The following is a 22498-nucleotide window of genomic DNA, read 5'->3' on the forward strand; positions in this document are numbered from 1 at the left end:
TGGTTTACAAGGGTCAAGAAGCACATAATGACACTACAGGGCCTTTTCTGTTCTATGCATATAATCACGAAAGGAAGTAGTGGGAACCCACTTCATTGTGCGCATGAGGGATTAGAAGCAGAGTCGGCATTCGGAGAGGGTTGGGGTGTGAATGAACAAAGCTCTCCTAAACTGTACTGTGTGGATTATCACTCCCACCAAAAATTTGGTGCAATGATTACCAATGACCTAAACTTCAATTTGAACGGAATTTTGCTCATGTATTGAATGGTTTGCATGATGTCCAATGTGTCACACTTTTTACTGGTTTTCTCTGCATTTATAATCCAGGTTGGGCTTTTTCGTTAGCCCTGGCAAACTGATTTAGATAAAGGTCACAGCCAAATGAATGAATTCATCAAATGAAGTTAATTCATTAATACACTAATCATGATGGGGTTTTTTTTACCCATCATAATTTAGAGAGCATCCTGATCCATATGATAAATTCCAAGCCAAAAAGATCACAGCTATAAAGACTGTGCAGTTGTCCAGTGTCATCCATCAAGAGTCTTTGCAAAGAAGTGAAAAACTCTCTTCTCTGTGCCAAGTAAATCTGTCTGAACATTAGCAAGTCTCATGCAGTCCAAGACAAAGCTGCACTCCCTTCTAACTTCACTTATGGTGTTACACAACATTCCACGGCTTCAATATATTTTTCAGGACTATAAAGCTTTCGCAAAAATTTGTACAAAGGCTTTTTTGGAATTCACAGGTACTTGCTCTCACATACATGTCTTCACCAGTTCAAATTCAGTTATCTGACAAAGTAGTCCCTCGCCAAACTGAGAAATTGCAGGATTTTAGAGGATTTGTTCTGGATATAGCAAGCATACATCCACATTTTCTAAGAATTTCCATGATAATTAAGGTAATCTGCATTGCAAAGACAGAAGGGTGCAAGAACCTATTATTCTTTACTGCTTTGGTTTTGTGTCTCTGGATTATTTTTGTGCTCTAGTAGGCCGCCTCAGTTGTGGCCTACAGACAGAAGAATGCACCTAAGTTTGCTGCTACACCAAAGCCTGAGCGCTGCTGTAAGCAAGCTTCCCTCATATGGCAGACAGAGATTTTCAACCCTTTATTCCAAATTCCTTTTCACAACGGAAAGTATGTGGGTAGACAGAAATTGGCAGGGAACAGACTGATATAAAGACACACTAACCTCACATTTTGTTCTGAATCATAAAGATGCCTTATGCCAAGATTTGAAAGACTCTGAGGCTGGGAGAGTGGGTTAAATATAAGACGTATAGAAGGCAGTGTGGCCTGGTGGCTAACAGTAATGGACTGAGAGGCAAACTGGCCAAGTGGTTCGAGCTAAAGAAGTGGGAATATGGAATATGGTTTACAATAAGACACAGGCCTTAAAAAGTAAAAAAAAAAAAAGGAATAAACGATTAAATTGTGATTATTTTATGATGTAATTTACTAATTATTCTGAAACCAAAAATCACAAATTAACATAATCTATTACTATTTTGAAAGCTATTTAATCCACCATTTTTTAAATCCTCAAAATCCACCCCCCCCTCACCCCTATAACTAAAAATAAAAAGTGCCTCAAAAAGGGACTCTAGGTTTCCCTTTAATTCAAACACTTTGCTTGCAAACAAAACCCCTTCCAAATAACACTGCTGATGTAATTGCGTAATAGTCAAGAATGCTCACCCTCCACACATATAGCTGATATTTTCTTTCTGTCTCTCCAGACTTTCGCACATTTGTTGGCTTAAGTAAAAGAGTTAAAAAAAAAAAAAAAAAAAGTCAGGACTTCACTGAAACAATTCCCACAGAATCTATGTTATCTTGATTCAGATGCGGCCACTTTAAAGCTAAAGGCCTATCGAGTTTCACTGCCCCCCTCCCAGACAGGCAGTAGGCCATGTGACAGTTATGCGCTGCTGTACACATGTGGCCAGCTGTTCCACTCCAAATCAGAGGCCCTCTGGCTGCTACATTCTTAAATGAGACAGGGGTGTAGTTTAAAAGTTTTTTGGTTATGCCTTCTTCTAACAGGTAGAAACCTGATTACACCCTTCCTTTTTTTTTTTCTTAAGCTACCACAGGATTTTATACTTCAATTTCAATCATGATAGTATTTTTTCCAAATTATAAAGAGGCAGTTTGACTAACACTTCACTGAAAGGTGAGGTGCTACACCTAACTTTAAGCTCAAACTGGGAACTAATATAGACCGGGCAGTACTGCGGTCATATCGAACTTTTCCGTGGTGCCATTCAATTTACACAAGGGACAAAAAAAATAATCCTGGATCCCACTAAACCCGTGCAGAGTCCCTTCTCACAGGCGTTCTCATCAGTCACGAGTCGGTTAAAAAATGTTTACCAGACTACCATCTTAACTAAGGTCTCCAACAGAACCATATGGAGGGTGATCAGTGCCAAAATTAAGATGAACGTGATTATGAAGATGAACATGAACATGATTATAGACATGAAGATGACTATGAAGATGACTATGAAGATGAAGATCAACATGAAGATGATTATGAAGATGATTATGAGCACTGGATAGGACAATAAGCACACTACTACTGCCCACTAGCTCTGATTGACAGAGTTCAATGTTTTGTCACATTGAAAAAAAAAAAGAAATACAAGAGACGCTACGAAATGTATGGTGAAATAAACAAACAAATAAATAGATGAATAAATAGATAGAACTAAATGTCCATGTTTAATCGTGTATTTATTTTTAATTTCAGTTTGGATAGTCCTCCATACTCTGAATCCGTGTAACTCCATGAAATTAAATACAAGTTTTTTAAAATATATATACCTAAAAAACATCATCCATACATTATAATTCGGACCCAAAAAATACCAGTCTCAAAGTTGGACGCCTTAACCACTACATAGTGCAGCACTCTGGCGCCTCGTTCGAGTCCCCGCTGCGGCCAGACCACCATAGTCATTACATTATGAATATAGCCTTCTTATCTGTATATGTGTTCCACAATACATTGTATAAAGCCTAAAATGAATGCAATAGAGTACATTGTAGCACTTAATTTAACACCTCCCTTTATCTATAGATACCGTGCGAGTGATTAGATGCGTCTCTGTACATTTTCCCGAATAAAATCTAACAAAATACAATATGGAAACTATTAAGTTTTAACTTCCATTGAAACACGTCTGTCCGCCATCGCTCTGCATCTGACTTCCGACCACTTTCTGTGGCAACATTGTAAAAGCGGACAGTCGGCATCTTCATCCTCATCATCATCACTGGTATTTTTTGGGTCCGAATTATGATGTATGGATGATGTTTTTTAGGTATATATCTATTTATTTAGTGTTTGTTTATTTCAACATGTATTTATACATTCATTAGTTTCAACATGTATATATTTATTTCCCGTTTGCTATTCACATTTCTCAGTGTGCTTCTACATTTCGTAGCGTCTCTTGTATTTGAATTTTTTGTTCAATGTGACAAAACATTGAACTCTATCAATCAGAGCTAGTGGGCGGTAGCCAGTGCGCTTATTGTCCTATCCAGTGCTCATAATCATCTTCATGTTCATCTTCATTTTGGCATTGATCACCCTCCATAGAACCATTTATTTGCAGTGCACTTGAGGTACTCTATGAAACCACATCTGTGATCTTATGAAAATAGACATGTAGGTAAGCAGGGCTTTAGATATACTATATACACAGAAACACATGCATAAAGAGCTGGGACATTGTTTATCAATGTTAGTCTGCTGCTGCATCTTATTGACACGTCTTACATTGTGTACTTGTTTAATGGCCTACTAAGTGTTTTCTCTCTCTCTCTCCGTCTCTCTAGTGTGTAGGCCTAAATGCTGCATTGCTCCAAAGCAGTTGCCACAGCAACTACAAAAGCTTGAGCTTCCCAACTGGAGCCGTGTTGCAGTGCGTCGTTTCGTGCCTGCTGCAAACGCAGCACACACACAGCAGCACAGGGACACAGAACCCCCATGGGGCCAAAGCTCGAAGTGCTGAAGCTCAAAGACTTAATAACTGATGAAATACATTTCAAAATTAAACATGTACTCTCTGTATAAACACAGACCTGTCATCGTTTTCAATTGGTTGGTCACTGTCTTTTTGTTGTGGTGGTTTTTGTGTTTGCATGTTTCTTGAGAAAGGAAGCATTCGTTGTAGTATTTATGCTTTTCTTGTTTCAACAGTAGGTCTGTCAAGTCCTTTTCATGTTCACCCACCAATACCAAATCCACCAGGTCTGAAGTCCTAACAGTGTAACAACAGAGACATAAGAAAGCCACAGCAAGCATGAAACCACTAACTGGATGTCTGCAAATGATTATCTGAAACTTTAATTCTATCCCAGGGGAAAGAATAGCAGTCTCTTGTTGGGAAATGCTGTTCTAACAGGTTTGTGGAGTAAGCATTTATTTTTCAATCTCCTGTACAGAATTCTGTCAATTGCACCTTATATGATATTAACCAATCACAGCCCTCAGAAAACAGCCCCCTCTAGATAATACCATCTTCTTCCAGAAATGTCCTAAACAATCTGAGCTCAATACCTTGAAAGTGCAGCAGACATTTTGTCACCTGCGCAGCAAGCCAAATGTCACCATCTTTTGGGCGAATGCAAACTATGAGATGCATGATAGTGTAAATGGCTGTTCGTAGTGGGCGGTACTTACCAACAGCTGGCACAGGTAAAAAGCCTAGAGTGCTTTTATAGTCTCACCTCATTCAGCAAAGTACAAGGGAGGGGGAGAAAGAACACAAGAGGCTTGGATGGATCTAAATATAGATGGGAGATCTGGCTAAAACAGAGTAAACCAAGTGCTGAGTTGACTACAGTTGGGACACTTATGTTTCAAGTTAAGTAGATGACAGAAATTAAGGGGGGGAAACTGTAAAATGCAACTAACACCATCTCAGGATGTATGGGTCTCTAATCTAGTTCAAAAGAAAAAACACTGTGATCCAAACACAGAAGTAACACCTGGAAACAAACTAGAAATGGTTTCAGGTCTGGAGATTTATTTATGTGAATAAGGGGCAAGTGGCTCACAAGATGAACGGCTGATCAGTAAAGGTACTTTTCAGATGACTACATTATGCCATTAAGGCTAGCACACCCTCATACATTAAGTCTCTGATGTTCTTTGTTGCTTTATCCATCGCTCAGCACAAAGGGGAGTTGGAAATAATGTTCTACTGTTGAATTTCACTGTTAACCAAAAATAAAAAGTGTCCTCATCCCCGTGCAGGATATGGGAGACCAGCTGAGTGCAAGTTTTTGACTTGTGAGGTAATAGTAACTGGATTACCTCAGCCTGGTGTCAAATATCAAAAACGCATGCCATCATGTCCTCATGACCTTCACAGCAACTGAAGAATTCAATGTTTGTACAAGAATGAGCTCAGAGAAGCTCAAAGAGGCAGGCATACAATGTGAACTTTTATCTAAACAGCAGCAAATGGCTTTGGAGTAGAACGGCCCAAAGCCGGTCTTGGTGGCACTGGCCAGTAAAAGCCACAGAGATGTTGCAAAACAAACCACTCCTAGGTCATGTGCCTGCTTGTTGACATGTCGAACTTAGCAGAGCTGAACAAAAGACAATAAAATAATGCAAAATCTGTCAATAAACATTGAGTGGAAATGTTCTGGTCCTATTTACAGAATTATAATATTCAATCATAGGAAATAAAGACCTAGAAATATGCCCACAGGCCACTTTGTCGATTAATTTTCATTTTGGATCATTTTTAAGACTTCTGATGGTACTGAAAGTTATCCAGAACAAGAAAGACCATGTTTTTTGGCCTCCAAGGCCAGATTCCTACACCTTCCACTTCTGTGTGGCATCCTGTTGTGTGTACTGTAAAGGTTGCCCGACTCTTGGCACAGAGCTGCTGCATCTCGTCACACAGCCCTCGCCACGTAACTGCAGCGGCACCTGACACAGTCCTCCGATGGATTTCCAGCTCTGTGGAATAATTGTAACCAGAATACAATACAGTATTGTAATAACAGTGATTAATACTGCCAAACACCACTGTACTCCACTTGGGACGATTGTGTTACAGCGCTTAGCAAAGCAAGGCTACTGAATGCTTGCGAATTTTCACTCTTAGGGTCTGCTTTTGATAACAATAGGCTGGAGGGAGCAGTATTAGCACCAAACTAAGATATAGTTGCTCCCAAGGGTAGAAGCCACAGTTGCAACAAAATTGCTATTTAGAAGTAGCTACAGACATCAGTCCAGCTAGATACAAGAAGGTAACTTCCAACGAAAAAGGCACTTCCGGATTGTTTCTTAATCCTTGGGGACCATCCTTTCAGGCATTTATATTAAGTTTGAGCTTTTATTCCTTGTAAAAAAAAAAGGGATCTGTAAGGTATGATTACATTTCAGTGTTTAGAAAACAGGATTTCGAATTATGCAAAAAATGTGCACCACCTTTATTGGGCGCGAGAACTGATACATTGCTAAAACTGATAAAAAAAATAAAAAATACAAAGCTGTAGGCTGGCATTCAGAGGAAAGAAGCCAGAGGAACTGGCACAGAACAGAAAGGCGTTGTGTGACATTTTAGCTCGTACGCGCCCAATTTATTGGTTCTAATCAACCGTGAAATTTCACACCGCAAATCACAATAGGTGCTTGATTGTATAATTGGAATAGGCCCACAACTCTGTCTCCCCAATCTGGGTCATCAAATTATCCTTTTAAGCAGTCTGTCGGTCTGCTGCTGTCGCCACATGCAGGATATAGCCTACTTTGTCCTGACTCACTGCAGTTTTATATTGATACAAAATAATAACAAAGTTGGCTATCATTTCACCAAGGGGCAAGATCCTGATCTGCCACTAGAAAATCATACATACAAGAGGGAGTAATCTAATCAATCCACCCCAGCACCCATCCTCTCCCCTCCAGTCAGTGACCCTACAGCCAGGTACCAAGCTGGGCCCTCAGCTCTAGCTTCCAAGCTGTGCAGCCTCCCAGGGTGGATTCCCTCATGAAGCACAGTGCCAGGGCACTTCTCTGCCTCCAGGAAGCACGCCAACACTTTACAGCTCAACCAAGCACTCTTCAATTCAAGAAAAAAAGAAAAGAAATGGAAAACAAGAAAACAGCAAACATACAGATCCCCAGCAGACCGCTGCACTCTGCAAAAATGCCACTGACAACAACTCAAGAGCCAGGCCTATTACTGACCGGGTGCCAGAGAGTAATTGCACCATGCTGTGTCCAAAGAAAAGTCGAACTTCTGACAAAATCAAAAAGTCTTCCAGCCCCACCTCTTCAAAACCGTTTCAGGCCTTCCAACGAACCCTCCCTCCCCTTCCTGATGTCTCAACCCCCAACCCAACCCCTCTCCGTATGCCCTGAAACAAGACAGTAGGGCCAAAAAAAAAAAAAAAAAAAAAAAAAAAAGGTTTGCAAAATGACCCCTGTTGTTTACAAATAACCACGGTCACCAGAAACTGGAGACAGATAAGACACTTAACAGAAAACAATGCAATTCTGTGAAACTGATGGACAAATTCCCGCTACTGATCCGATCACAATGAGGAAGGAAAACGTTACAATAGAATGACATGATGAGGAACCCTGAATGGGATGTCATTGGTGCTGGTGAATATTAAATCCTGCTAAGATCGTACAAAAAGATAAGAGCAAGGATTTAGCAGCTATTTCAAATGAAAGGATTTAAGGTTGATACTTTAATATACATCTGGGGGTTGGTGGGGGGGTTTCCATGATTTGTTCAATCCTTTCCCCAACTTTATGGAAGATAATCTGAACCAGGGACCTGTTAAAACCAAAACACTGACCCAGCGGCAAGTCCTGCAAGTCCTTAATTTTTGTTCGAATCAAAATCCCAGTTAATGTATTGGTTTAGTGGATTAATTGGGTTATATTTCTAATTCAGAAGAGACTGAAATTGATGTTAGACATTTAGAAGTAGTACTAGTAGTAATCATACTTCAACAGAACTGTAACCCACTCAACCGTGGTTATACAAATATCTAATTGAGAAATCCAGTTGGAATAAAAACCAAAAAACAACGGCCTCCTAAAACAGTGTGAAACCCCTGCTCTAAGCAGTCTTGAAAAAGCCTGCGGGACCCGCTCTGATTGCGGAGAAGAAGGATCTTGCACTGACACCTTCACACTCACAGAATTTCTCAGACCTAACATAACACTTTCTAGCTTTGTTTTTGGAATTCTGTTTTTGGAATATGGCAAATAAAAATCTGAAAGTAATTCTCAAAAGAGTCACAGAGTATAATATAGCTTTCCAATTCCTAATTTGGATTCCATTGTTTTGGATTGTTGGCTTTATGCAATAATGTTGGCTGGAGTCAGACAAAATTTTGACACTATTTATTTTCCTCTTTAACACAATCCAAGGCCTAAAAACTAGGCCTTCGTTAATTGGTCCCTTTTCCATGAACACCACCACAAAAGTACCCTCTGCAGAGCTCATTTGACACATATTAGATTTTTTTCAGAATGGTGCAAAATCATCCCCTGAGAATTCAATTAAAATATCTCTTGGCAGAGCAGTTCTCACAAGAATCCTTGAAATATTTCAGCTCTTGCATCACAATTCTGTTCTAATCTGCAAAACCTGCCTCTTCGTCAAATCCTTCACCACCCACCCACCAGTTTGCGGAGAGAGAACGGCTTGCTTTCCACTGTTCACATTTCTCACAAGCTGCTGTTAGACTGAATTTCATTGCTCGTTCCTCCCAGCACACAGTGAACGTGAAAGGTAGAGCGACAGCACAGCACAGCACACCACAGCACAGCCTACACAGGCCGTTTAGCATATTTAAGACCAATGGAGTTTGAAGCCTAATTGAGTGAGTTGGATTGGAGATAGATTTACAGACAAATTGTGCCATTAAACTCAGTAATCCTGGAGAGACGCAGGATCTAATTATATATTTTTTATTTCAAGCAGAATTATTATTCATGAACATGTCTTTTAGGTCACGTCTATTTAAAGCTATTAAGCTGCCTGTACTACTAATACTCTGCAGAACCAATGCAGGGGCTTGGACTAGGCCTACCTACAAAAATGCCATTTCATTTTACGATATTGGAACTTTCCTCCTTTTGAATGCGTCCACAAGACCCACAAGCTTGAGCAACCATGTTTTTCTACCTACCTCATCCTGTTAATGTAATTTCCTGCTTTTCCTGTAACAGGATTGTGCCAATGTACAATTAACACCTCCAAAAATCACTCATTAGATTCACCCTTCCTTAAAATGTTAGGCATTTAAGCAGTGGTTACGACTGTTTGCAGTCAAAGTGTTGTACAGCGTACATGTCTGGGCACAAGTTATAATTGGAATGAGTGTTTTTGTTTGATTTGGATTCCAGACTAGAAAAGTACAAGAGTAGTAGCAAGTATAATAATTGACTTTGAGTATTGTAGAGTGCACAATTATTATTATATTTCTTAGCAGACGCCCTTATCCATGACGACTTGCAATTGTTACAGTAGCCTATATCACATTATTTTTACATACAATTACCTGTTTACAAAACAGCAATCTAGGTAAAGCACCTGTTCAAGGATACAACAGCAGTGTCCCCTACTTGGGATTGAACCACTGACTGCTGGATGAGCAAGTGAACAAAGACTCTACAAAACACTCCAACCAAACCTATCCCATCACTTCCCCAGATCCCAGTAGATGGACCATGATCTCCTCAACATGATCTCCAGGTCCCACATCTAGCCTGCATTTTAAACCACTATCCTTTCTTGAAAATGAGAACAGTTTTTGAAAAATGGAAAATGCGTAATACTCTGCCACCTCCCACAGACACAAGTCATATTCAGTCAGCAGTGACTGCAGCCTGTCTGTGACCACAGAGATGTGGGTGTAGGAAGCTCACTTCCTTCAAAATGTCATTTAAAGGACACGTCTCAACCTCAACCTGAGCCTTTTCACAATGAGGACCTCTGTGATCTTATGTTTTATACCAAAACACATTTCTCAATAATAATTTGAAAGTGAACTAATGAAATACAGTGTTTTATGCAACCAGCAACAGCTTTTGATGGTTCTACTATAATTGAGAAATTACCTCATAAATGGAGTGTTAAACCATAGTTAACATGTCAATCCTATGTAGATTTGTATCAGACAACAGCAAGATATAGCCTAACAATCATTTTGAAAGTAACTAAAGGGCATCTTACTATTATTTTCCCCAGTTCCCCATATTTTACATCACCCATATTAAACAATTATATTAAAGTAATGGCAAGGACTTTTATCCGGACCCAAAAATGTTGATAAGACTGTGATTACAGCAAATTAATATCCCTTACCTGATTGGAGAGTCTGTGCAGATATTAAAATAATGATTAAAATACAGGACACAGCACTATTTAATAGCAGATGATTACTTAGTTATACTGCCTGACAGTAATTAACAACATTGGTTTAGCAAAGGTTTAACACAATTAAACGTTACAAACATGTCCAAGTCTTGTATTGTCGAGGGAATTAGATTGTACCATATGGTAAACCCATATATACGAGGAGTGAATAAGGGGATTCAGTACATGAGCTCCTCCCTCAATTAAAATGCAATCTCCCAACCTTCCCAGAATTAGTCGAGTAGAGCTGCTGAAAAGGTCTGCTTCTTTAAATTGCACTCCGAGGACTCAGAAAACACCTGGCTTTCCTGCAAAACTGGGTCGTCACACGTTATGTTCCTCTGCAGACAGTTATTCTCGGTTTCAAATGCACAACAGCAATTTGTGCAACTTTGCATCAAAGATACAACAGAAAGGTTAAAAGATAAGCACATGGCAAAGAAGCCAAAGGAATATATTCTTTGGACATAATAAATACATTATTGAAGCCATGTTTTTATTTTAGGAATCTATGTCGGGGTTTTTTGCACATAAAAAAAGAGCTATGTTCATGTTAACAAAAAAAGGAGAAATTCTACCTTGTTGAAAGTTTTTGGCATTTCTTTCTGCTGTATTTGACACTCAATTGGCTTAGCCAGGAATTTATTTTTATTTTTAAGGAATCTGGCGAGAAAGCAAAATCCTGTTGATATTGAAATCAGAACAAATATCTTCTGGGTCCTGGATATTGGTGAAAAAAAAAAAAAAAAAAAAAAAAAATATTATATATATATATCATGAAAGACTTTTTTTTATTATTGGGGGAACAAGCTTCTTGAATCTTTGATTTTTTTCTTGAATGTGTAGGACCATCTTCAGAATGAAATTGCACTCTTAAAACAAGGCAAAAACATGTGAGATGAAAACCCTGAGGTGCTATACATCCACACCTTTAACTGCTAGGGAATTGCTGCTGCTATTCTAGAACAAGCTGCATCAAAAAAAAGTATTTCAGAAATAAATATGCAGCTTCTCCACATCAAACACAAAGACTGCTAGCAGTTCTTGGTCTGCAGAGTGCAGGCTTACAGTGATATTAAGATTTGTTATCTGGGTATTTGTTCATTTTGCTACCTATCGAAGCAGCAAGCCAAGTGGTCTCTGAATGGAGCCTTTAGACCAGTTTTTGAGCCACATTTGTGTTCATGTTAATTCCCCTAATGACCCACCAACATCCACTTCCTCAAAATAAAGCAAATGTTTGGCGTTCTAACCACTTAACCAGACAAACAGCTTAGAAGAGGTCGTCCAAAACAGGGAAATCGCCATGGATAAGTAGATGAGAAACTTCCTGCGGGTCAGGAGCACGGCAGGGCGGCGAAACAAACCGCTGAAACTCAACTCGAGACGAGAATGTCAGACTTAAAACTCCCAAAGAGCCGCGAGACCAGGTTGTGCGTTCAGGAAGAAAAGAACAGAAGAGGCAGACAGGACAGCACCACAGCAGACCATGTCCAGGAAGTTCAGAGACAAGCAACAAGAACAGACCCAGGTGGGAAAAGTCTGAGGAGACACTAAAGCAAGGGGTGTAGCTCTCTGGTCCTGGAGGGCTACGGTGCCTCCAGGTTTTCATTCCATGAATTAAGTAGTGCCACTTAAAAATATTGTCCTATAATATAATATCGTATTTTACTCCACTATGAAACACCCATGTTTAAGCTCTCTGAAAAATGGTCTACAAGTGAGAGACGAGATAAATACAACAATCTTTTGTAAAGGCGGTTTCTAGATTATCTTCCCTGTATGGTTCCCCCTCAGTAGAGAAGGCATCTCACAGGGATAGAACCAAGTTCCCTAATGAAACAAGTTAAACAAGAAGTTCATGTTGTTTGTAGTACGACTTAAATCCGAAGACCAAATACCAGAGGAGGGCTTCAGTAGGAACACTTTGAAGCTTTGTCTACTTTCACAAGTAAACCAGGAAATAATCGAGACAGTTTAAAAAAAAAAAAAAGCGGCAGACGATACCATTTAAGCATGAGTTTGATTATAGCATGCAACTTCACCGAGCGTGGAGAGAAGAGGAAAAAAGGGGGGTAATAGTTTCGTTGCAAACAGCGAGAGGTCAGCATTAGATCAGACATACTCTTGCATTCTCTTGGTTTGCCGGGTGTGGGTAATCATACAAGAGACCAGACGCATAAAATGTTTAAGGTAGTCAAAGGGAGAGACAAAGCACTTCTAGTTACCCCCCGGGGGTCAGCCCAAATAAATCAGCGCTACGGTATCGTTAATATTGGAGAAATGTGCGGAGGGCTGCCAGGGAATGTGCTGTCTGACCCCATCGATCAGCTGGAAGGAGGCAGGAGCAGCCGGCCGTGAAGCGTGCAGCGGATCCACCAGCCGGTCGCCTCAGGATTTACAACCCCCCAAAAGACAACCCCCATCTTCAGGAGAGCCGCTCAAAGCCTCTTCTTTTAAAACAGAAGCCGACTCAGTATTTTTCACTGGGTTTACTTTTGCGTTCATTGAAATATCCAGATGGCACAAGCTGTACATTTTAAAATAATAATTTAAAATAATGGTGGAGCACGAATATGACTTATAAGGCAATATAACATCATACAGGAAGTTTGTTTTTATAGGAACTTCTCTTTTTACAACTCAACCACAGAATACATGACATCAGTGGGGCGTACCAGTGGTGAACAGGAGCACAGACATTTTAACTGACCACACACATCCCAGGATCCCAGCACAATCTGCTGGTCAATAGTTTGTTACATTGTTACATTTGTTACATTCATTTAAAAATCCCAGGCTTTCTATGGCAGTCCCACTGACAAAATCTCTCACTCCAGCACTTAACACAGGCCCAAGGACTAAAACAGGTGCTCAGATCTCCTATTCCAAGTATTTTTATTTGATTTTAATTCTAACGAAGGAACCAGACTCGAAGGTATATTAAGTTTTTAAGATGAGGTAACTTTCTTTTTGGTACAGGACACCCTAGGGTTAATATGCTGCTTCTTTACAACAGTTTATACATTTATTACGTATCTGGAATTGACTGAACCAAATTAGAGAAGAAAAAAAATTAGATTGTGCTCTCAATTTGGAGGACAGGTATCTTGAGAAAACACAGGCGAATACTCATCTCATCAAGAATTGGACTTTATGGAATCAATCAATGAATGCCAACTCTCCTGCCTGTAGTATGCTTGCAGGGAATTCTGGGAAGGAAGTGGGGGGCAGCAGGACTGGGATACCTAATAAGGCTGTGCAGGGAATTAGCCAATTCACTGCTCTGAAGGGCAGGTTTAGACTTGCTGTCAACTTCCACATTCCCGACAAGCACACCTGATAAGAATGCAAGATATGCAAGATGAAGCAAATGAACAAAAAGCAGATGTGATCAGCTCCTTTGTAGAACTGTCCTCCGTTGGAGAACTTTAAGGTTGTTTATCAGGAGAAGATGCATTTTCAGACAGAAAGCCTGGGAGTTTATTGTGCCAGGAAATCCAAAAGAAGAAAAGAAGCGAGACTGCACAGGTTAAATGGGAAAGAACAGAGATAGGATGATCCTTTTAAATGGGGGGGAAGCTCTTCTGCATTCTATCAGTTGCATATTTCTTTTCTCTTTTTTAGGGGGATCAAGTCAAGGCACGAATATTGAGTGTATGGACTCAATAGTGCTTGTAATATAGGATTGTTACCATTTTTTCCATCTATTTAGCAGAATGGACCGAGAAGGTGAAACACTAGACGAAGTATCCCACAAGGCCGAGCCACACAGCGCAAACACACACACACACACACACAATGACATGACATGACACACAGGACGTGACAAACAGAGCAAAGTGATGCAGTGTACATCAGATGTGGGCATTTCTAGAAAACAATTACATTTGGGGGAATTTTAAAGATACTAAAAAAAAGCTGTATTTTCTTTTAAAACACATGAGCATTCTGGATAGAGAACGCATGCCTGCATGCCCAAGGAGAGTATCAAATAAGAAGCTGTTCTGTCCATCTTGCGGTCCTGACTGCCAGTTGGCCCTCAAATCTCATCAGGACATGGATCCTAGCATATCCAGCATAGTTGGGTAATTGTTTTCCTTAATCCCAAAACTCTTCCTTTCAATAAGTGCTTCCTATCCTCAGTCCCGCTCCTTTTTTTTTTTAAATTCATATTCATTCATTTCCTCTGATCCTGGTGTCTCTGCAGAGTTCTGAAGCAATAATTTGGGGTTTGACTCACTCTCACTCTCTTTACTTGTCAGGATTTCAAATGACCTCAAGCATCTGAACTGAAGTCATCTTCAAACGAGAGTCTAGAACCGGGCCAGATTGTCTGTAACCTGTAACCGCACCGCATAATGTCTGTATGAGCAACACGACATGCACAAATTGCATATTTCACGAAAAGTATGAGGAAAGCAGGTCTGTAAAACACAGCTGTAATTGTTTATTGCAGAACTGAAATACTTTGTGTCAAACCATCACCTCATGACATAGTGTTCAAATATGGTTAAAAGAGAGATAATGCATTTGGTTCAAGCTATTCTAGCCTTCATTGCATCTTTAACTCCATAAATAAATACATTTCAAGATATTCACCTTCCCCCATATTAAATTATATGCATGTTTGTAAAGTTTTAACACACTACATCCAAACATTTGTAATCTTGCTTTTTGAGGAAGCAGGGATCAGAGTAAGCGAATTAAGTTTTTGATGAGCTTGCTTTTCCCTATTTGGCTTGCTTTTTCTCATTTTATTTTGTCACTTCCTCGGATTGGTATCTCACAAATCACACAGCCTTTTCCCTGTTTCACAAACCGTAGGCTAATCTGCACATGTATTTCAAAACAAAGGTTGAACAAGGAGGTTAATTTGTGTCGGAGGCTCAAAAGGACGCGGCGAGAGCTCGTCAAGAAAGTCTGGGCTGCTCCCACAATTTGTTATACAAACTTGGGAGACCATAAGTCAAGTAGAATTGATTAGTGTATGCGGTTAAATGGTACTGAGGCACAAAAGGTCTTTGTGAGCAAAGCGGGGATGTGAAAACACTGCTTTACACTTGGAGACGGGCCTAGCGCGCTGCTTCAGGAGAGTCGTTTCAGAAGCTCCCTGAAAACCACTCCTACACTGCAGGGGGTTTTAAAATTGCTTTTCAACTTTAACCCCTGAAAGACATTTTAAGAAAGGAGTTTTCAAAGCAGGCTGTTCAGGGTTTGTTTGTTTGTTTGGGGAGACGGGATTCAAAACAGTCCCCACACCTAGATCCTGAATGGTGGGGCCAGACTACCTCTCCCCCACAGCACTCAACCGTGCTATACCTCTCTCTTTACAGACAACCACCACTCCTAGGTTCTAACTTTCTGTATCTGGAGATTCTCCTCCTCTGCTCCCTCTGTTAATAGACTTCCGTTCCTAACCTGTGGCCTCATCAAACTGTCAACACTGACTTGCAAAAACTATGACAGCTCCCGTCCCCCGATCTCTCTCCTCAGTGCGAAGCTCCACGCGTCTCTCTAGTGTCCCTTCAAACCTATACATCTGTATCTTACCGAGCAGGGATCTTTTGAAAACCAAAACCTAAAACTGTTGTTACTGGAATGGTAAAGTTTTCCAACTCACATTTATACTGTAGGTCTATATACATTTGCTGTTCTCTGCAATAGTCAGCATCACTTTCCCTTTTCGTCAGGAATCTGTACTATCCTGTACTTTTAAACTTGACGTCTGTGCGTCTTACTAAAGGTTTACAGTGTCACATCTTTATATGGGCTACAGTATGAGAAACACTGTTACATCTGTAGGGTTATATACACGCCCAACACACGCTCCAGGATTTGGGCATTCACATCTCATTCTTGAACTCTGACCCCAACTACCTGGGCACCACATCCTTCACTCTGTCCGGTAGCTCCCTAACAAATGACATCATTCTCAAAATTAAGAGAAAAAGCTTTCAGGGGAAGGGAAAAAAAAAAAAAGTTTTTGCTACATCAGTGTGAGGGGCCTTTTATTACCATTTTTGGGCAAGCTTGTCTACTCTAAGGCATGCCCAACCCAAACCACACCGCTTATTCAGATTCCAGGAGGAAAAGAATCCCTCCCTTTTTCTCTTTTTTGAAACTAGAGGAAAGTGTGGGAGAAAGAGAGCGAGAGGACAAACATGTCACCCAACTGCTACATTCCTTCACCAGTGAATCTAGACGTCAATAAATAAGGAAAAAGTTTAGTGGGGGGGGGGGGGGGAAATAAGAATGTGTAGCCTCAGGCACCCAATACAAAAGAAATTAAAATAAAAAAAAACTGACAGCTCCATTGATCAAGTTAAAATGCCAACATATATGACATTAATTTCTCTCTGGGCACTTCAAGTTGAATCTTTTTGTGTGAACTCCACTTTTGTGTGTGTTCTTGCATTGGAACCCTGGTCTCGGTCGTGTTGCGCAGATCTCCGCAGTTCTGCGCGGCTCCACCAATGGGATCGGCGGGATTGCGCAGATCTGCGCAACTAAACGCGACCACCAGACTTCACTTTTTTTTTAGACACACTAGTACCTGGACTAAAAGCAGCTTAAAGGGCCAACACCCCTCTTTCACTTGTGAAGACAGTGTCACCGCAGCTCAACTCTTCTTTCCCGGAGCAATAATACAACAGCTTTGATCATCAAAGAAGGGAAGAATAGCGTCTCATTTCAAGAAAATAACTCGACTTGCCGTTACGAATAGCGACGTGACGGTAAAGTTTCGGGGGCGGGGGGTATTATTATAACAGGACGTCTGCGGTTGCTGTTTGTCAGAGGTATCCTTTTGTAAATGACATCTGTTGCGTTGCAAACCCCCAGAGGTGTTTTTGCACTTCTATTCTGTTTTCGAACCGTGCATCCTTGCTACTACAGCGTCGGCTTTTAGTAACTGCTGAGTTGCTCTAAAGGAAAGCTACTCAATGTTACATACCAGCAAACGTATGTAAACGTATACCGATCATCCCCAAAACGTCTATTCTGCAACAATGTGCTCAACGGAAAGAGAAAGTCTCAATTTCCTGTAGCATTGATTGCCAGAAGAGCGGAGGCGACGTCTGCGCTACACAGCAGATAATCCACCCCCACCTCGGCAGCACCTTCCCCGGTCACAACGAGGCATCAAAGGACGGGGCGGATCGCTTTACCTTTCTCTGCTGTTTTTCCCACGCAGGGTCCAAAAGCATGTCCCTGTCCCAGTCGTCCTCCTGCTGCATGTAATCGATACCTTCTTCTCCATCATAATGATCCATGTTGATCTCTCGTTATTCCCGTTACCTCTACGATGCAAAGGCTGCTTCGATGGATGTTTCCTAGACGAACTCAGGCTGGATGAAGTGATCGGGTCCCTCTTGCTTCTCTCTCTCTCTCTCCAGTCCCTGCCTCTCGCCCAGGCTCCTTGCCTTGCCTTGCCTTTTTAGCAGTGGGGCGAACTCGAGTGGAGAAAATAGGCAGTTCCCTCCTGTGCAGCACACACATACACACACACACCAAAACTTTGCTTAAAAGAAAAAAAAAAATGAATAACCCTCTTTCCGTTCGTGCTCTGCGATTGGTCCACAGCCGGGTTTTAGGACCGCCCATCACCTCAACTCTGGCGTGATTGGCCAGATTAGCTGTCTTTCTTGCCGGAGCTTAAATATAGGTTGACTGACACTGGCCATGTGACACCGCCCACCAACTACCCCTCTCTCGGTCGTTAGCGCACACATACACCCCCACATGAAGTGCCATGTGGGGGGGTGGTTCGGTATTGTAGCTTCGCTGGCCTTGCACGGTTGTATGCGAGCGGATATTTATCAACGTGTCGGTCTTGTCGAGGCAATCGCTGACCAATGTAAATCAAACTGCTATACAAATCATAGAGAGGGATAGGAAAACCAAAAACATCCATTTGGGCTACGTGTGCCTCCCGGGGTGTCCTCTGCCAGTGTGACGCATGTGTTCAGTGCATCCTTTCGAATGTGCCATTCGGATCTGGGGAGTAATAATTGCTCCCATCTTTGTAAATGTGTTTGCATTGCATATATATATATATATATATATATATATATATATATATATATATATATATATATATATATATATATATATATTATTCTGCATGCGTCACTAAGGCTGAATAGAAGCAGCCTATTTGTCGAATGATGTCATTTTATTTTAAAAGTAAACGGAATGGACCCAACTTTGGAAAGTGTTGAAGGATCTGACGGACAGGAGAGGCTAAGAGACGTATATGTTTATATGACATTTAGACTCTATTATATGCGTGTTCTGGGGGAAGCATTTACTTACTTTAGTGAGGGCAGGCTGCTGCAGTCAGGGACACCGCACTAGTGCAGGGATTGTTCTGCCCGGTATATATTGCGCATCATCAGCAATGGTACTGTCGAGTCTTGCAATAGCGTGGTCATGGGTTTGTGGTAATGTGTCAACTGTAGTTGAGTCCGGGTATGAAGTGAATAGTATTGAGCACATGATCGAGAGTCGTATTGTTTTATTTATGCGTTCTATGAGGCGTTATCGCTGTTAGCAGTTGCAGCAATAGCCTAGTATTAGTATCATCTCTGCATTGCTTCATTTGAATAGCCTTTGGTTGTGACGTCATCGAATGGAATGTGGTAAAGCCTTAACATCAGCGTCAGTTCATTTGGATTTATGGTAATGAGGTCATGAAGTCAAAGATAACTTTTTATTGTTTATATACGCTGATTCATATGCATGTGTACACTTAGGCATTATGGGCAGGCATCTTTATCTTTAGCTTGGACGTGCAAGTTGTGATGAAAATACACATTTCTGTACTGATTGTTAATTTGCATTTCATGACCTATCCACTAAGACATTTTCCCCTTTTTTGTTTGAACTGTTACATAAAGACGATGCATGTATTCGGTGTGCCTGTTTATATCTCTGCTGATTTATTGTGCACGATGCCTCCCTCCTTTTTTGGGTGGGGGGTGGATGCTTTTACCCGAGTGGTATCCTAGCAACAGCTGTGCCTGAAACAATAATTTTACGAGCAATTTTAAATTAGTCGCTGCAGAAGCTGTGCTTAGACACTCACTGCAGTTGCCTTATTTTCTGAATGTATGTAATGGTGTATTTATATATTTACTACAGACGAAATGTTAACGTTTTTGCTTTGAGTTTTAGGTTTTGTTTTCCACTTGACACATATTTTAAATTGTTAGGGCGATGAAGTATTTAATATTGAGATTAGGTCGTCTGCAAGATCATGCATTGAGCTGCAGTCACACATGATCAAACTGTAACCATGTATTAAATTGCAATGCGCATTTAAAGTATGCTGGTCTTCATTTAGCATTCAAATGCAGGAACATGCTAAATGTCTGCTAAATTATAATTATTATTAGCCTAATGCACTTGCCAGTATTGCCCTCTGGCCCTGACATCACCAGGTACACTGATCCTTGAAATGCAGGCATATTCATGTTCAATTTGCAAGGTTTCATATCCAAGGATGTTGATGCATAGAATCCAAATCAGTAGACTTTCAAAACTGGGTCTGTCTCAGCTAAAATGGCATGTTCATCATATTTGAAAACAATTCCCATCATAATGGTACTGAATTAATTGGAATATATGATATGTATGTATGCAACTACATTGTATGTATATATATATATATATATATATATATATATATATAGGTCTGTTGCTTGGTAATTTTCCAGAATTCACAATGCAGAATTGTGTATTGTATTATAATGATGGGTCACCGTATGATTTGCATTCAAAACAGCAGCAAGTCATCCCACCTGAAGTATATATTGAACACGTGAATAAATTGAACTATAAAAATAAATCATGTATTTAAAAAATAATTCAGTAATTACTTAAAATATTAGCATACCACTGGCTTAATATTATTTTCACTTCCTGTGATTTCCTATATAAATTATTTCATTCTGGCCTCCGGTTATTTCCAAGAATTGGTTGGGGACTTCAGAAAACGGTGTAAATATTAAGAAGCAGCAATACACAATACACTCAGTGACTATTCTTTTCATAATAGTTTGGGATGGAACAGCTTTCACAGCTTTTCTCAGCTGTTGTGCTTCATTCATTGAAAGTAGCACAGTCTACCTGAAAATAGGCCAGCATTCAAATGAAATGGTACTTTTTGTGTTCTATTTATAAGGGGCAATTAAAATAAAAAGTTAATATAAATACCTCCATCTAGCTGCACTGCAAGAAACTGAAATAGACGTGTTTTCCTACTTTGCTTATTTGTTGCGGTTTTTTTTTTTTTATGTTTTATTGTATTTTGATTCAGGTGGAACTTATTCCCCTGACACTGATATTAAGAGTCCCTGTAGCATTCTCCTCTCCCCTCCCCTCCTATGCTCCTTTTCTCTCTCTCAATTTACTTTCCAAAGTATGTGGTGTGTGCAAACGGCAGCTGGAATGAGATCTGGAATATAAACATGTGTTCGGTGGGCCAGGTCTCCCTGCCTTGTAAGGTAAGGCCGCGTTCATTGAGAGCCCGGGAGTCAGCCCAGCCTCACCAACCGAGGAAAAAGGTGAAACATTCACTCTCTTCCTTATATGGAGAAACTTCCAAAGGGCTCATGTTTGGGAAAGTGATGTCACAGATTAGGGAGAAAAGTCTGCCAAGTCACAGAGAAATGTCTGCTTAAAGAGACAGGCCTTGATTTTAAGAGAAATGAAACAAAGGATTTCCCCTGGAGGCTTATTACACACTTTTGGACATTAATTCAGGAGGCCAGGTGAGGAATTTAACACTTAATTTATCTGATATTCCCCAGATAGAATGTTACTTTTAAACATTTGAAAATATTTCTGGTCTTCCTTATATATAATTTCCTAAAAAAACAAAAACGTTTCCATTCAAAAATAGTTCATAAATGCATATTGGTATATATGTTAGTGTTGAGGGCTCAATTAATCTAGTATATCATTATTAATGGAAGCTGTAATTTATGAATAAAACACAGATTGAAAACAAGTATTTCAGTTCTAATATATATATATAGATAGATAGATAGATAGATATTTAAGATTTGAATTGTTTCATCAAATATTCTTTTGATATAATTTGATCTCCTTCTTTTTTGTCAGCTATTGCATTCTATGGGTCACAAGACCGTTATGAGCAAATAATGAAACATGAAGCCTGAACAGAAAAAAACTAAGGAAAATACAAAAATGCAAATGCAAAAAGAAAAGACAAATGCTAATGCTTTTGAGATTAACGGGGAGACAGAGAAAGTGCAAGAAAATAAAAGTCAGCAAACAGTTTTATATTTATTTACATAAACATCTATTTAATGTCCTAAGGGAGAATGTAGAATGCCTTTGGTATTACACCTGAGCCAAAGGATGGAGCACAATGAGGCAGAGGAACCTGGTCAGGGTAATACACTGTGAGGTAATAAATCCTTTAATCATGGACACCTAAGCTTCAGCTGAAGATATCCGTTTAGAAGTGCTGCCTATGACTGGATATTCCTGTTTATTCAGTTTGTCTGGGGCCACATCAGCATTCTTAGACAATCAGGACAGAATGCAATAGCCTGCTTAGAGGGAACTAAAGGGATCATGTGATGTGAGAATAATCTGACCAACATTGAGGCTTTCATGATGCATCCATGAAGCAATCCGGGAGATTGTGATGGATAGGAATGCCGCCTTTTACACTGTGGCTCCATTGTAAGAAAGACAGCCATCACTGGCTGAAGCAAAGCCGAACAAAATGAACTGTCCTCTTGTGACGTAGTCATGGGGCACTGCCTCCTGGTTTGATCTGTTTCAGAAGAATAATGCTTGGAACATCTGGATCTCTCCACTTCAGGTAAGTCTGCCAACATGAGCTCATCATTAGCCATACTGAAGTTGACTTGAATCAGCAGTGTGCATTTGCATCAACTGGTTCCCCAAAGCAGAAAAAGTTTTTCACCCTTTGCGTCCAACTATATTGATCTTCTGCCACAACATTAATCACCATACCAATCACCTACTTTGCTTTAATGGAGCAAGTTTCTGGAAAGCACTAGTTT

The 22498-nt window shown here is 40.2% G+C and overlaps 1 protein-coding gene across 4 annotated transcripts in view; it reads right to left on the bottom strand.

Moving 5' to 3' along the window:
• actn1 (actinin, alpha 1) overlaps positions 1–17938 on the bottom strand; it is a 45280-nt gene extending 27342 nt beyond the window's left edge. The window contains exon 1 of one of the 4 annotated variants that reach the window (XM_066694709.1): positions 17603–17938. In XM_066694709.1, the coding sequence (XP_066550806.1) occupies positions 17603–17707 (105 nt within the window). In that variant the 5' untranslated portion in view covers positions 17708–17938. The remainder of the gene's footprint in view (positions 1–17602) is intronic. The other 3 variants (XM_066694707.1, XM_066694708.1, XM_066694706.1) reach the window with 3 other exon arrangements.
• Between the last annotated feature and the right edge of the window lie 4560 nt (positions 17939–22498).

This window comes from Amia ocellicauda, chromosome 21, assembly GCF_036373705.1.
Source record: "Amia ocellicauda isolate fAmiCal2 chromosome 21, fAmiCal2.hap1, whole genome shotgun sequence".
Taxonomy (NCBI): Eukaryota; Metazoa; Chordata; class Actinopteri; order Amiiformes; family Amiidae; genus Amia; species Amia ocellicauda.